Source organism: Pan paniscus, chromosome 5 (assembly GCF_029289425.2).
Source record: "Pan paniscus chromosome 5, NHGRI_mPanPan1-v2.0_pri, whole genome shotgun sequence".
NCBI classification, from domain to species: Eukaryota; Metazoa; Chordata; class Mammalia; order Primates; family Hominidae; genus Pan; species Pan paniscus.
In genome coordinates this window covers 106780686-106794157 of record NC_073254.2, presented here as the reverse complement: position 1 = coordinate 106794157, position 13472 = coordinate 106780686, and the positions used below count along the sequence as shown (strand labels likewise).

Sequence of the window (13472 nt, the reverse complement as noted above, 5' to 3'; positions counted from 1 at the left end):
AATCTGTCAATTTGTTGCAAATTGTCTTAGAGTCCTAAAGGCCCTGATATGTGCAGGCAATTTTCAAAAGACTATAGATGGCAAAATTTATTATACTTGCTTGATCAGATAATCCCCATCCTTTAAAAAAGTAATTGGCAATGTAATAATAGTGTTGAAAAGAGACTTTTTTTTTCTCATTATGAATGCTGTCTCCCTTTAAAAAAAGGACAGAAATATACTTCCAAGAAAAAATTTAAATAATTTTATAATCTTAGGGTGTTTATAATTGACATATATGTCATATCATACCATTTGTTTTTAAAGACTATTTAATACTCTGAAGGAAATCTATATTGTAAAATTAGATTCAATAATCTCAATATTAATATAAGTAATAATAGTCCTGTATGTATGTGGTGGTTAGTAAGAAGGAATAGTATGCCCAAAATGTATGGGTAAACTGATGGGAAATTTTAAAGGGCTAGTATTTCTTGGGCCTCAGTTTGGGGAATAATTTATTAGGTGATTAATTTAAGATACTCACGTCCTCCATTTCTTATTTGAAAGCAACTTTTTTGATGAGAAGGGATGATAGCAAAAAATCTAATGATTGATAGAGTCATTAAATTTGATTAGCACTGACCAATCAGGATGGATACCACTCTTGTAGCACATTCCCCACATATTAACGCTGCTGTTCATCACTGATATTTCTGGAAAAAGAAATCTATGCCTGTGGTTTATTGATGTCTTACTTCAAAAACAAGTAAAAAGAAAATAAGCAAAAGGACTTCCAAACAATAGAAATTAATAGTGACTATGCTGTGAAATGAGACGTTGTAATGTAAACATCTTTTATGGTGTACTTAGTATTTAAGCACATGTGATACATGAGCATTTTGTTTTTCACATATGTAAATTAGGTGTGGTCATTTGATACGCAAAAGAATTGGCTTATCAAAGAATTCTAACAATGTTCTTTTACACAATAACTGTCCCTAGTAGAGTCAACATATATGTCAATTTTAAAAAACCTGATTTCCACACCTTATGTAACTAATCATCTGTGTAAATTGAAGAATATCCTTATCCAAAGACCTGAATTGTGAAGTAAAGAAAACAGAAGCATTAGATTAGTATAGCCATTAAGGAAAACAGTATCGAGGTTCCTCACAAAACTAAAAATAGAACTACCATATGATCCAGCAATTCCACTAATGGGTATATATGCAAAAGATGTGCAATCAGTATGTCAAAGAGTTATCTGCACTGCCATGTTTATTGCAGCTTTGTTTACAAAAGCCAAGATATGAAATCAACCTAAATGTCCATCAGTGGATGAATGGATTAAGAAAATGTGGCATATACACAATGAATACCATATTCAGCCATTAAAAAATGAAATTCTGTCATTTGTGACAAGATGGATGTATCTAAATGACATTATATTAAGTGAAATAAGCCAGGCACAGAAAGATAAACACTGCATGATCTCATTCATGAGTGGAATCTAAAAAAGTCAATCTCATAGAAGTAGAGAGTACAGTAGTGGGTTATGAGAGGCTGGTGGTGAGGAGGGGGGTTAGTCCAAGTATACATAATTACAGGTAGATAGGAGGAATACATTCAAGATATCTACTGTACAGCAGGGTAACCAAAGTTAATGATGATAAATTGTATTCTTGAAAAAGGCAAAGAGAGTGAATGTTGAATGTTCTCACCGCAAAAATGGTAACTGTGTGAGGTAATGTATTTGTTAATTAGCAAGAGTTAAGCATTCCAGGATGCACATATACCTTGAAACATCATGTTGTACATGATAAATACATACAGTGTTATTTGTCAAATTAAAAATCAACAAGAAGAGCATTAGGGAGTGTTACAAACTTACTGGGAAGAAAAACCTTTGGATGAGAGGCCAGTTTGCCAGGATGTTGTAGTTTGTGGACTATGGAAAATTGGACTGCTTTGGCTTCATAAAGTTTCAGAGGCAATAGTTCTGAGATTTTTGTGCAGTGTCTCTGGGGACCCCACTGTGAAAATGGCAGAACAATATGGGAGCTGGGAAGTTCAGGTAATCACAATGGGAAATAACAGAACCCAGCAGCTGGTAAAGGCTTTTAGATATTAAAGTAATGTATTCATTTGGCAACCAAAGCAGAATGGGAAATTAGAGAAGTTCCTTATTTACTGGCAGTCACTGAGTAACAGGTTGTACATTTCCAGCCACTCTGAGGAAGATGAGCCTGGCCAACACCAACGGGAGTACCTGCCAGATGGTAAGTAGCCACCAGGGCAAAGAAGAATGCAACTGAACAACCAACTCCCCATTTGTTGCAAAATAGCTTTTCTACACTCAATCCCATTTGACAAAGCAAGAGCAAGGGAGATGTGAGAAAGTACTACTGATGACAGTTCCTGTAGCAGTAACCTTTACTCTTGTCCTAAAATAGAAAAAATGAAAATAATTTCTTCAAATGTGATTTTCATAACTATGCATTTGTCAGAATTTCTTCAAACATGATTTTCGTAACTATGCATTTGTCATTTTGTAGCTAAAAACAAAACATAGAAATTCAATTAATAACCTACCCTTTAATTTTGGATTTTTATGATCGAAAGAGCACCCATGAAAGCATGTCTAATCATAATGTGGTTTTTCTCTCGATTGGTGTTTGAAGGAGAGTCTAGGCTGAGAGGTATTTATTGCAAGAGGTGAATGTAGGTGAAAAATAAGTTCAAGTATATTCACAATTAATATTAAGATCCAAAACTTTTTCTTGACTTATCAAAATGTAAATAATGCCAAGAAGCACACTGCATATGAATATTTACATAGAAGAAGGTTTGGTTAAGAACAGTGATCAACCGTAACATAAATGATGATAGTAAGAAAGTAAGTGCTAGGCAAATGAATTAGTTGCAAATGGACAAAGAATGGGAACTACATTTGTACCCTCCTTCAATGAGAAAGATCACTATTCCTCAATGAGATTTTTTTTGCTTTAATTTTTGAGGGCTCAGATGTTCCTTCATTTCATTCTCTCAATGAATCAATAGTAGCATTTCTACTTTTCCTGCTTAAAGCTTTTGTTTTCTTTTTGAACTGGATTCACAGTATTCTCTTACGATATATATCTTTTGTCCAGCCTGCTACAATCTCTCTGAGTTCTACTTTTTCTTATCTCTGGGGACTTTGTTTCAGAATCTGCTGGACTTTCTCATGTCCCTCATTTTTTCAAAGTTGTTTTTGTCTCCCCATTTGAGTAGACATACTGGATCCTTCTATTTAGACAGATGCCCAGTCTGAAATTCACCGTGATCAAGAATCTCATATTGTATTTAGTAAAAGACTTCATAGTGCAGAATTGGATGAAAAACAGGACAAGCTAATATTCAATTACAAGCCAGGGAAATTTTTAATGACACTTTCATGACATGGTCTATGTTCATGTAACAAATGAAAGTAGTATTTATTTGAAGGTGATGGTGTGTTGGTAAATATTTAACAAGCAGCCTTAAAGTGGGGTGGGAGACTGAAAGTACACAGGGCAGGGACTAGTGTGAGGAACCTCAGTGTGAGTGCCTCCTGAATTTTGTGCCTTAGGTGCCTTGCTTTTCTTACTCTACTCCAGGTCCTGATGTGCATATCTCCCTGCATAAATTTATTATACATTTAACTGATACAAAGAATGTATAGCACACAATTTAATAAATTTACATAAATTACAAAATTTAAAGTTTCAGTCAAGCAAGATGAATAAGCTCTAGAGATCTACTGTACAACATTGTACCTAAAGTCAACACCAATGTATGGTACACTCAATTTATTAAGAGGGTAGATTTTGTGTCAAATGTTCTTATCACAATAAAACAAAATTTAAGTTAATTTTTAAAAGAAGGGAAATAGGGCCGAGAAGGTCAATTAGAGGCAACTGTGATTGGCAGCTCCCACCAAGTAGAATGAAAACGGTGAATGAATCCTTCACCTTCAACTGAGGCATCCAGGTTCCCTCACTGGGACAGACTAGGCAGTTGGCATGACCCATGGAGAGCAAGGAAAAGCAGGGTGGAGCAACGGCCCATCCAGGAGCCACACGGGGCAAGGGGCCCTTCCACCCCAGCCAAGTGAGGTGGTGAGTAATTTTGCTACCCCACCCGGGAAACCACACACTTTTTCCGTGGATCTGTGCAATCTGTGGATCAAGAGATCCCCTCATAAGTCCCTGTCACCAGGGCCTTGGGTCCCAGTTACAGAGCTGTGCAGACTCTTGGTGGCTGCTCCGGTTGTGACCAGCAGCAGCAGGCTGGAGACTGCCCAAGATGATGGAGTTCTGAGAGGAATGGGGACTGCCATCACTGTTGCTTCGGTCAGCCATTGTCCCCTGCCCCCGGAGACTGGGTGATTTGGATCAGTAGGAATTCCCCACAGCGCAGCACAGCAGCTGTGCAGATTGTGGCCAGACTGCTTCTTTAGGTGGGACCTGGATCCATCCCTCCTCACCACGTGGGACCTCCGTATAGGAATTTCAGCACTCCAGCCAGGGGTTTAGGGACAGAACTCTGATCTCCCTGGGATGGAGCTCCTGGGAAGAGGGGTGGCTGCAGTCTCCGCAGTTCAATGGACTTAGTCTTTCCTGCCTGCTGGCTTTGAAGAGTCCGGGCAGCCAAGATGAGGGGTATTCCCCACAGTGCAGCGCACCTGCTCCACCAGGGGGCAGCCAGACTGATTTTTTAAGTGGATCACTGATCCTGTGCCTCCTCACTGGGTAAGACCTCACAACAGGGTATGCCAGACACCATATACAGGAGCATTTTGGTGGGAATCAGGTCAGTGCCCCTCTGGGATGGAGCTCCCAGAGGAAAGAGCAGGCAGCTATTTTTGCTGTTCTTCAGGCTCCACTGGTGACACCTACAGGTTGGGGGGGTGGGACCCAGGGGAATAGGGTCTGGAGTGGACCCCAGCAAACTGCAGCAGCCCTACAGAAGAGGGGCCTGACTGTTAACAGAAAAAGAAACAAACAAACAGAAAGCAACAACAACAACATCAACAAAAAAGAGCCTACAAAAACTGCATCCAAAGGTCAGCAGTGTCAAAGATCAAAGGTAGATAAATCCACAAAGATGAGAAAGATTCAATGCAAAAACACTGAAAACTCAATCAGCCAGACTGCCTCTTCTCCTCCAAATGATAGCAACACATCTGCAGCAAGGGCACAGAACTGGGTTGAGGCTGAGATGGATGAATTGATCACAGAAGAAGGCTTCAGAAGGTGGGTAATAATGAACTTGGCTGATCTAAAGGGGTATGTTCTAATGTAATACAAAGAAGCTAATAACCATGACAAAACATTACAGAAGGTGTTAACCAGAATAACCAGTTTAGAGAGGAACATAAATGACCTGGTGGAGCTGAAAAACACAACATGAGAACTTCAAAATGCCATCACAAGTATCAATATACTAAGTGGAGAAAAGAATTTCAGAGCTTGAAGACTATCTTGCTGAAATAAGACAGGCAGACAAGATTAGAGAAAAAAGAATGAAAAAGAAAGAAAAAAACTCGAAAAGCTATGGGATCATGTAAAAAGACCAAACCTACGACTGATTGAGGTACCTGAAAGAGATGGGGAGAATGAAACCAGGTTGGAAAACATACTTCAGGATATCTTCCAGGAGGACTTCCCCAACCTAGCAAGACAGGCCAACATTCAAATTCAGGAAATCCAGAGAAACTCAGTAAGATACTCCATGAGAAGATCAACCCAAGACACATAATCATCAGATTCTCCAAGGTAAAAATGAAATAAAAAATGTTAAGTGCAGCCAGAGAGAAAAGCCAGGTCATCTATTAGGTTGGTGCAAAAGAAACTGCATTTTTTCCCATTTAAAAGTAGCGACATTTTAAAATTTGCCATTTTAAAGTAATGACATTACTTTTAAATAGCAAAAACTGCAGTTATTTTGCACTGACCTAATACAAAGGGAAGCCCATCAGACTAACAGTGGACCTCTCAGTGGTAACCCTACAAGCCAGAAGAGAATGGGGACCAATATTCAGCAATCTTAAAGGAAAGAATTTATAACCGAGAATTTTGTATCTGGCCAAACTAAACTTCATAAGTGAAAGAGAAATAAAATCCTTTTCAGACAAGCAAATGCTGAGGGAATTCATTACCAACAGGTCTGTCTTGCAAGAGCTCCTGAAGGAAGTATTAAATACAGAAAGGAAAAACTATTACCAGCCACTACAAAAACATACTGAAGTACAAAGACCACTGACACTATGAAGCAACTACAATAACGTGTCTACAAAATAACAAGCTAGTATTATGATGATGGGATCAAATTTACACTTAACAATATTAACCTTAATTGTAAAAGGGATAAATGCCCCAATTAAAAGACACAGAATGGCAAGCTGGATAGAATCAAGACCCAATGGTGTGCTGTATTCAAGAGATCCATCTCACGTGCAAAGACACAAAGGGATGGAGGAAAATTTACCAAGCAAATGGAAAGCAGAAAACACAGGGGGTAGCAATCCTAGTTTCTGACAAAACAGATTTTAAACCAACAAAGATCAAAAAAGACAAAGAAGGGAATTACATAATGGTAAAGTGTTCAATTCAACAAGAAGAGCTAACTATCCTAAATATACATGCACCCAATACAGGAGCACCCAGATTCATAAAGCAAGTTCTTAGAGATCTACAAAGAGGCTAGCCTCCCACACAATAAAAGTGAGAGACTTTAACACCCCACTGTCAATACTAGACCGATCATCAAGACATAAAATTATCAAAGATATTGAGGACCTGAACTCAGCTCTGGATCAAATGAAACTGATAGATATCTACAGAACTCTCCACCCAAAAGCAACAGAATATACATTCTTCTTGGTGCCACATGGGACTTACTCCAAAATCAATCACACGGTTGAAAGTAAAACAATCCTGAGCAAATGCAAAAAGAACTGAAATCATAACAGTCTCTCAGACTACAGTGCAATCCAATTAGAACTCAAGATTAAGAAACTCACTCAAAATCACACAACTACATGGAAATTGAACAACCTGCTCCTGAATGACTCCTGGATAAGTAATGAAATTAAGGCAGAAAACAAGAAGTTTTTTTGAAACTAATGAGAACAAATGATGTACCAGAATCTCTGGGATGCAACTAAAGCAGTGTTAAGCGGGAAATTTATAGCACTAAAATGCCCACATCAAAAAGCAAGAAAGATCTCAAATCAACATCCTAACATCACAACTAAAAGAACTTAGACGGCCAAGAGCAAACAAACCCCAAAGCTAGCAGTAGGCAAGAAATAACCAAGATCAGAATGGAACTGAAGAAGATAGAGACATGAAAAGCCCTGCAAAAAAAATCAATGAATCCAGAAGCTGTTTTTTTTTTTGAAAAAATTAATAAATAGACCTCTAGCTAGACTGACAAGAAAAGAGAGAAAAATAAAATAGACACAATAAAAAATTATAAAGGGGATAACATCACTGGCCCCACAAAAATACAAATAACCATCAGAGAATATTATGAACACTTCTATGCAAATAAACAGAAAATCTAGAAGAAATGGATAAGTTCCTGGACACAGGAATAGCCTACCAAACAAAAAAAAGCCCAGGACCAGATGGATTTACAGCTGAATTCTGCCAGAGGTACAAAGTGGAGCTGGTGCCATTTCACTGAAACTATTCCAAACAGTTGGAAAGGAGGGACTTCTCCCTAATTAATTTGATGAGGCCAGTGTCATCCTCTTACCAAAACCTGGTAGAGATACAACAACAACAACAAAAAACTTCAGGCCAATATCCCTGATGAACACTGATGCAAAAATCCTCAATAAAATACTGGCAAACTGATTCCAGCAGCACATCAAAAAACTTATCCACCATGATCAAGTTGGCTTCAGCCCTGGCATGCAAGTCTGGTTCAACATACACAAATCAATAAATGTAATTCATCACATAATCAGAACTAAAGACAAAAACCACATGATTATCTCAATAGATGAAGAAAAGGCCTTCAATAAAATTCAACATCCCTTGATGTTAAAAACTGTCGATAAACAGTTTTAGGCATTGAAGGAACATATCTCAAAAAAAAAAAAATAAGAGTCTTATATGACAAACCCACAGCCAACATCATACTGAGTGGGCAAAAGCTGGAAGCATTCCTCTTGAATACAGGCACCAGGATGACCTCTCTCTTCATTCTTATTCGACATAGTACTGGAAGTTCTGGCTATGGCAATCAGAAAAGAGAAAGAAATAAAAAGTATTCAAATAGGAAGAGAGTAAGTCAAATTGTCTTTGTTTGCAGATGACATGATCCTATATCTAGAAAACACCATCGTCTCAGCCCAAAAGCTTCTTAAGCTGATAAACAACTTCAGCAAAGTCTCAGAATACAAAATCAACATGCAAAAATTCCAAGCATCCCTACTCACCAACAACAGACAAGCAGAGAGCCAAATCATGAATGAAATCCCATTCACAATTGCTACAAACAGAATAAAATATCTAAGAATACAGCTAACAAGGAAAGTGAAAGACCTCTTCAAGGAGAATTATGAACCACCGCTCAAAAGAACCAGAGAAGACACAAACAAATAGAAAAACATTCCATGCTCACTGATAAAAAGAATCAATATTGTGAAAATGACCATACTTCCTAAAGTAATTTATAGAACCAATGCTATTCCCACTAAACTACCATTGACATTCTTCACAGAATTACACGAAACAATTTTAAAATTCATATGAAATCAAAAAAGAGCTCATATAGCCATGACAATCCTAAGCAAAAAGAATAAAGCCAAAGGCATCATGCTACCCAACTTCAAACTATACTGTATACAGTAAGAAAAACAGCATGGTCCTGGTACAAAAACAGACACATAAACCAATGGAACAGAATAGAGAACTCAGAAATAAGACCATATATCTACAACCATCTGATTTTGACAAACCTGACAAAAACAAGCAATGGGGAAAGGATTTGCTATGTAATAAATGGTGCTGGGAGAACTGGCTAGCCATATGCAGAAAATTGAACCTGGGCCCCTTCCTTATAGCTTATAGAAAAGTTAATTCAAGATGGATTAAAGACTTCAATGTAAAGCCCCAAACAATAAAAACCCTAGAAGAAAATCTAAGCAGTACCATTCAGGACATAGGCATGGACAAAAATTTCATGATGAAAATGTTAAAAACAATTGTAACAAAAGCGAAAATTGACAAATGTGACCTAATTAAACTAAAGAGTTTCTGCATGGCAAAAGAAACTATCATCAGAGAGAACAGACAACCTAGAGAAAGGGAGAAAATTTTTGCAATCTATCCATCTGACAAATGTCTAATATCCAGTGTTTACAAGGAAATTAAAGTTACAAGAAAAAAAACAAACAATCCCATTAAAATGAGTAAAGGACATGAATAGACACTTCTCAAAAGAAGCCATTTATGTGGCAACAAACATATGAAAGAAAGCTCAACATCACTGATCACTCGAAAAATGCAAATCAAAACCACAATGAAATACCATCTCATGCCAGTCAGAATGGCAATTATTAAAAAGTCAAGAAACAACAGATGCTGCAAGGCTATGAAGAAATAGGAACACTTTTACACTGTTGGGGGGAATGTAAATTAGCTCACCCATTGTGGAAGACAGTGTGGCAATTCCTCAAAGACCTAGAGGCAGAAACACCATTTGATCCAGCAATTTCATTACTGGGCATATCTTAAAAATATATAAATCATTTTTGTTACAAAGATACATGCAAGCATATGTTCACTGCAGCACGATTCACAATAGCAAAGACATGGAATCAACCCAAATGCCCATCAATGATAGACTGTATAAAGAAAATGTGGTACATAAACACCATGGAATACTATGTAGCCATAAAAAGGAACGAGATCATATCCTTTGCAGCAACATGGTTGGAGCAGGAAGTCATTGTCCTCAGCAAACTAACACAGGAACAGAAAACCAAACACTGCATGTTCTCACTTATAAGCGGGAGATGAACAATGAGAACATATGAACACAGGGAGAAAAACAGCACATGCTAGAGCCTGTTGGGGAGGCTGGGAGAGGGAGAGCACCAGGCAAAATAATGAATACATGCTGGGCTTAATACTTAGGTGATGGGTTGATAGATGCAGGAAACCACCATGGCACAAGTTTAACTATGCAACAAACCTGCCCATTCTGCACATATACACTGTAACTTAAAATAAAATTAAAAAACATTTTCAAAAAACTATTTTAAAGCAGAATGATACTTTCTACAAAGTCCTTATAGGCTCCAAAGACCATAAAAATTGAAGACAGAGCGGTGTGGGTGAGCGTGGTGTCATTTTGGGGTGGACCCTTTTAACTATTTCTGGCCAGTGAGTTCTGACTGACAATGACCTATGTCAGTTCTATAATGAGCAACCAGTAGGTCTGAGATGATGGCTACTCTGTCAGCCTGGGTTTTCGAGTGCTAAAGATGAACAGTACACTTCTGACCTACTGTAGACATGTAGTATGAAAAAGAAATGTACCTTTGTTAAACACTGATATTTTGGGTGTTGTTTATTACCAAAGTATATTCCAGCCTATCCTTATAAAAGGGCTAACATTAAATTTTAGTGCAAAATATGAAAGTAGCATAAATATAAAGATGATCACAGGCAAACAGTGTATTTTAAAATTTCTTGTTACAGTGGCAATTCTGTCAATCAGTTCCACTCAAATGGTCAAGGATCCACCATAACTGTAAACAAGCAAATGGTTAAAATTAGCCTTAAGGATGGGGGTGCATAGGGTATGGTGAGTTTCTAGAAGAAATATTCAGTAGTTGGAGCAAACCTTATCTTAGTCTGACTCTCCTGCAAGCTGATAAAATTGTATAGGCAGAGCAGCTTTAGAGAATTGGAGCAAATGATTGAGGACCAAGAAGCTCTGAGGAACTTGAGAATCCCTTCTCTGTCAGCACCACCGTTCTTTATAAAGCTCCTTATGGGTATGAAGCCAGGTGATGCTATCAGTGTGCCAAGACAGAGGCAAACACGTACTCGTTTTTTTTCCAACATGTATCTCATCACATTCAACTTATTTATAATTGTGGACAGCAGCCTATGTAGGGATGATAGTCAGGGCCTCCTTCTACATGAACTCCCACTAAATCCCCAATATTCCCTTATTTATAGGCAACCACATAAATTATTGGCAAACGGGAGCAATTAAGAGTGAAAGAAAATGCGATAATTATGCTGGGAAAACAGGTGTCAACCAGGAGGTACACAGTCATCCTGTTAATAACTCCTGGGCCTTTAAGTATAATACTGCCATTAAAAGACAGTTTTGATAATTTATCTAACAATTGTTCACTTTGTATTTGTTTCCAAATGTATTAGTATGGAGTTGTTCATAGGATTTTTATCATGTCATTTATATTTACTATTTTTAAAAAGATTCCAAACAGCGTTTCTTTGTACCATGTCTTTTCTTTCTTAACCAGTCTTGCCAGAGCTTTTTCCATTTAAATGCTTTTCAAAGAACCACTTTTGACTTTATTAATCTTTTCTATTATATTATTGTTTTTATTATATTATTTTCTCATTTGTATTTCTTTCTCCTTCTTAGAATTACCTTTGTTGTGTTTTGATTTTTGTCTTTTTTTTTTTTTGAGTTGAAGACTTAAAATTTTCAACCTCTCTTCTTTGTAATATAAGAATTTAAAGCTATGTATAGTTCTTTAGGCACATTCCATAAGTTTAAAATGTCATCCTTTCCTCCCCAGGTTCTGCCTACAAAGAATAATTCTGTTATTGATATTTTTGTTTGTTCTTTTGGTATACATATGTACTCATTTCTGTTGGGTATATACATACATTTGGAATTACTGAATTCTAGGATGAACATAAGTTCAGCTTTAGTACCATTTCCCCAAATAAGTTACATCGATTTATACCTCCACCAGTAATATATGATAGTTTCATGTTTTGTCAGCTCTTGGTACTACCAAATATTTTCACTTTAGCATGTGAAGCTTGTGTACTGGTACCTGATTAGTACCAGTATTTTGATTTATATTTTTCTGATGACTAATGAACACTAGCACTTTCATATGCATTTATTACTTTTGGATAATGTTTTCTGTGAAGGGTGTATTATTTTTATTTTTACTGTTTTTATATTTACTGAATTGTTTTTTTGTTTTTATTTTTACTGATTTATAGGAGTTTCTAAAATATGTAATGATTTTTAAATATAAGAATTGGAAATATCTTATGCTGTAATTTGCTTTTCATTCCACTAATAATGTGTTTTAATGATGCTGCCAATGACACAAACATAATTTCTTGATATTAATGCAATCAATGAATTAATCTTTTTGTTTAAACTCAGTGATTCTTGTGTTTAAGAAATCTTTACCAACCCAAGTCAGATAGGTCATATAGGTCCATAATATAGGATATCAACACAATATCTTATATTAACATCTAGAAATTTATTGCTTTAACATTTAAGTATATAATCCATCTGTAATTAATTTTTTTGTGTATAGTATGAGGAAGTACTGCATAACCAGTTTTTTCATATGGTTAATCAATTGATCCAGTGCTACTTATTGGAAAAGTCTTCCTTCTTAACCATTGCAATGCACTGGCAATGTTGTTACCAAGTGACCATATATGCATAGATTTGTTTCTTGAGTCTGTTTTGTAATATTTCTTTACTTATCTATTCATACACAAATGTCACTTGGCTGTAATTGCTGTCATTTTGTTATAAATATTGATATCTGATAGTATAAGTCTTCCAACATATCTCAAGATACTTTGGTTATTCTTGGTCCTTTGGAATTGTATCTTATTTTAGAATCAACTTGTCAAATTTCTAAAACAAAAAAACCCCACAAAATCTGCTTGGATTCTGATTTACATTTTACTATTACTATAGATCCATTTGGAGGAATTAATTTTTTACAACAGTGAATCTTCCAGTTCATGAACATGATATATCACTCCTTTTATTTAGGTGTTTAATTTTGTTTAGTAATATATTTTTAGTTTCCTATGTAGATATCTTACACATTCTTAATTAGATTTAAACCTAAGTATTTACTTTTTTGATACTTGTAAAAAATATATTTAAAAAAATCTCATTTCCAAACATTCATTCTAAACATTCAGGCATGCAATTGATTTTTATATATTTATCTAAAGATATTGCTAAATTTTGTTTATCCATAGATTCCTTTGAATTTTCACTATAAGCATAATGTCATGTGTGAGTAATAACAGTTTTATTTCTTCTTTTATAATCCTTATTATTTCATTTTTTTCTGACCTCATTGCACTGGCTAGGACTTCCAGTACAATACTGAAAAGAAGTGGTGATAATAGACATTATCTCATACTAAATCTCAGGAGATGAGCTTTCAACATTTTAACATTTATTGAAGGGGA

General features: G+C 36.2%; 1 protein-coding gene across 1 annotated transcript in view; it reads left to right on the top strand.

Moving 5' to 3' along the window:
* LOC129398107 (uncharacterized) overlaps positions 1-12774 on the top strand; it is a 234844-nt gene extending 222070 nt beyond the window's left edge. The window contains exons 5-6 of the mRNA XM_063605096.1: positions 2209-2261; positions 11208-12774. Of these exons, the coding sequence (XP_063461166.1) occupies positions 2209-2261; positions 11208-11365 (211 nt within the window). The 3' untranslated portion in view covers positions 11366-12774. The remainder of the gene's footprint in view (positions 1-2208; positions 2262-11207) is intronic.
* The last annotated feature ends 698 nt before the right edge of the window (positions 12775-13472 follow it).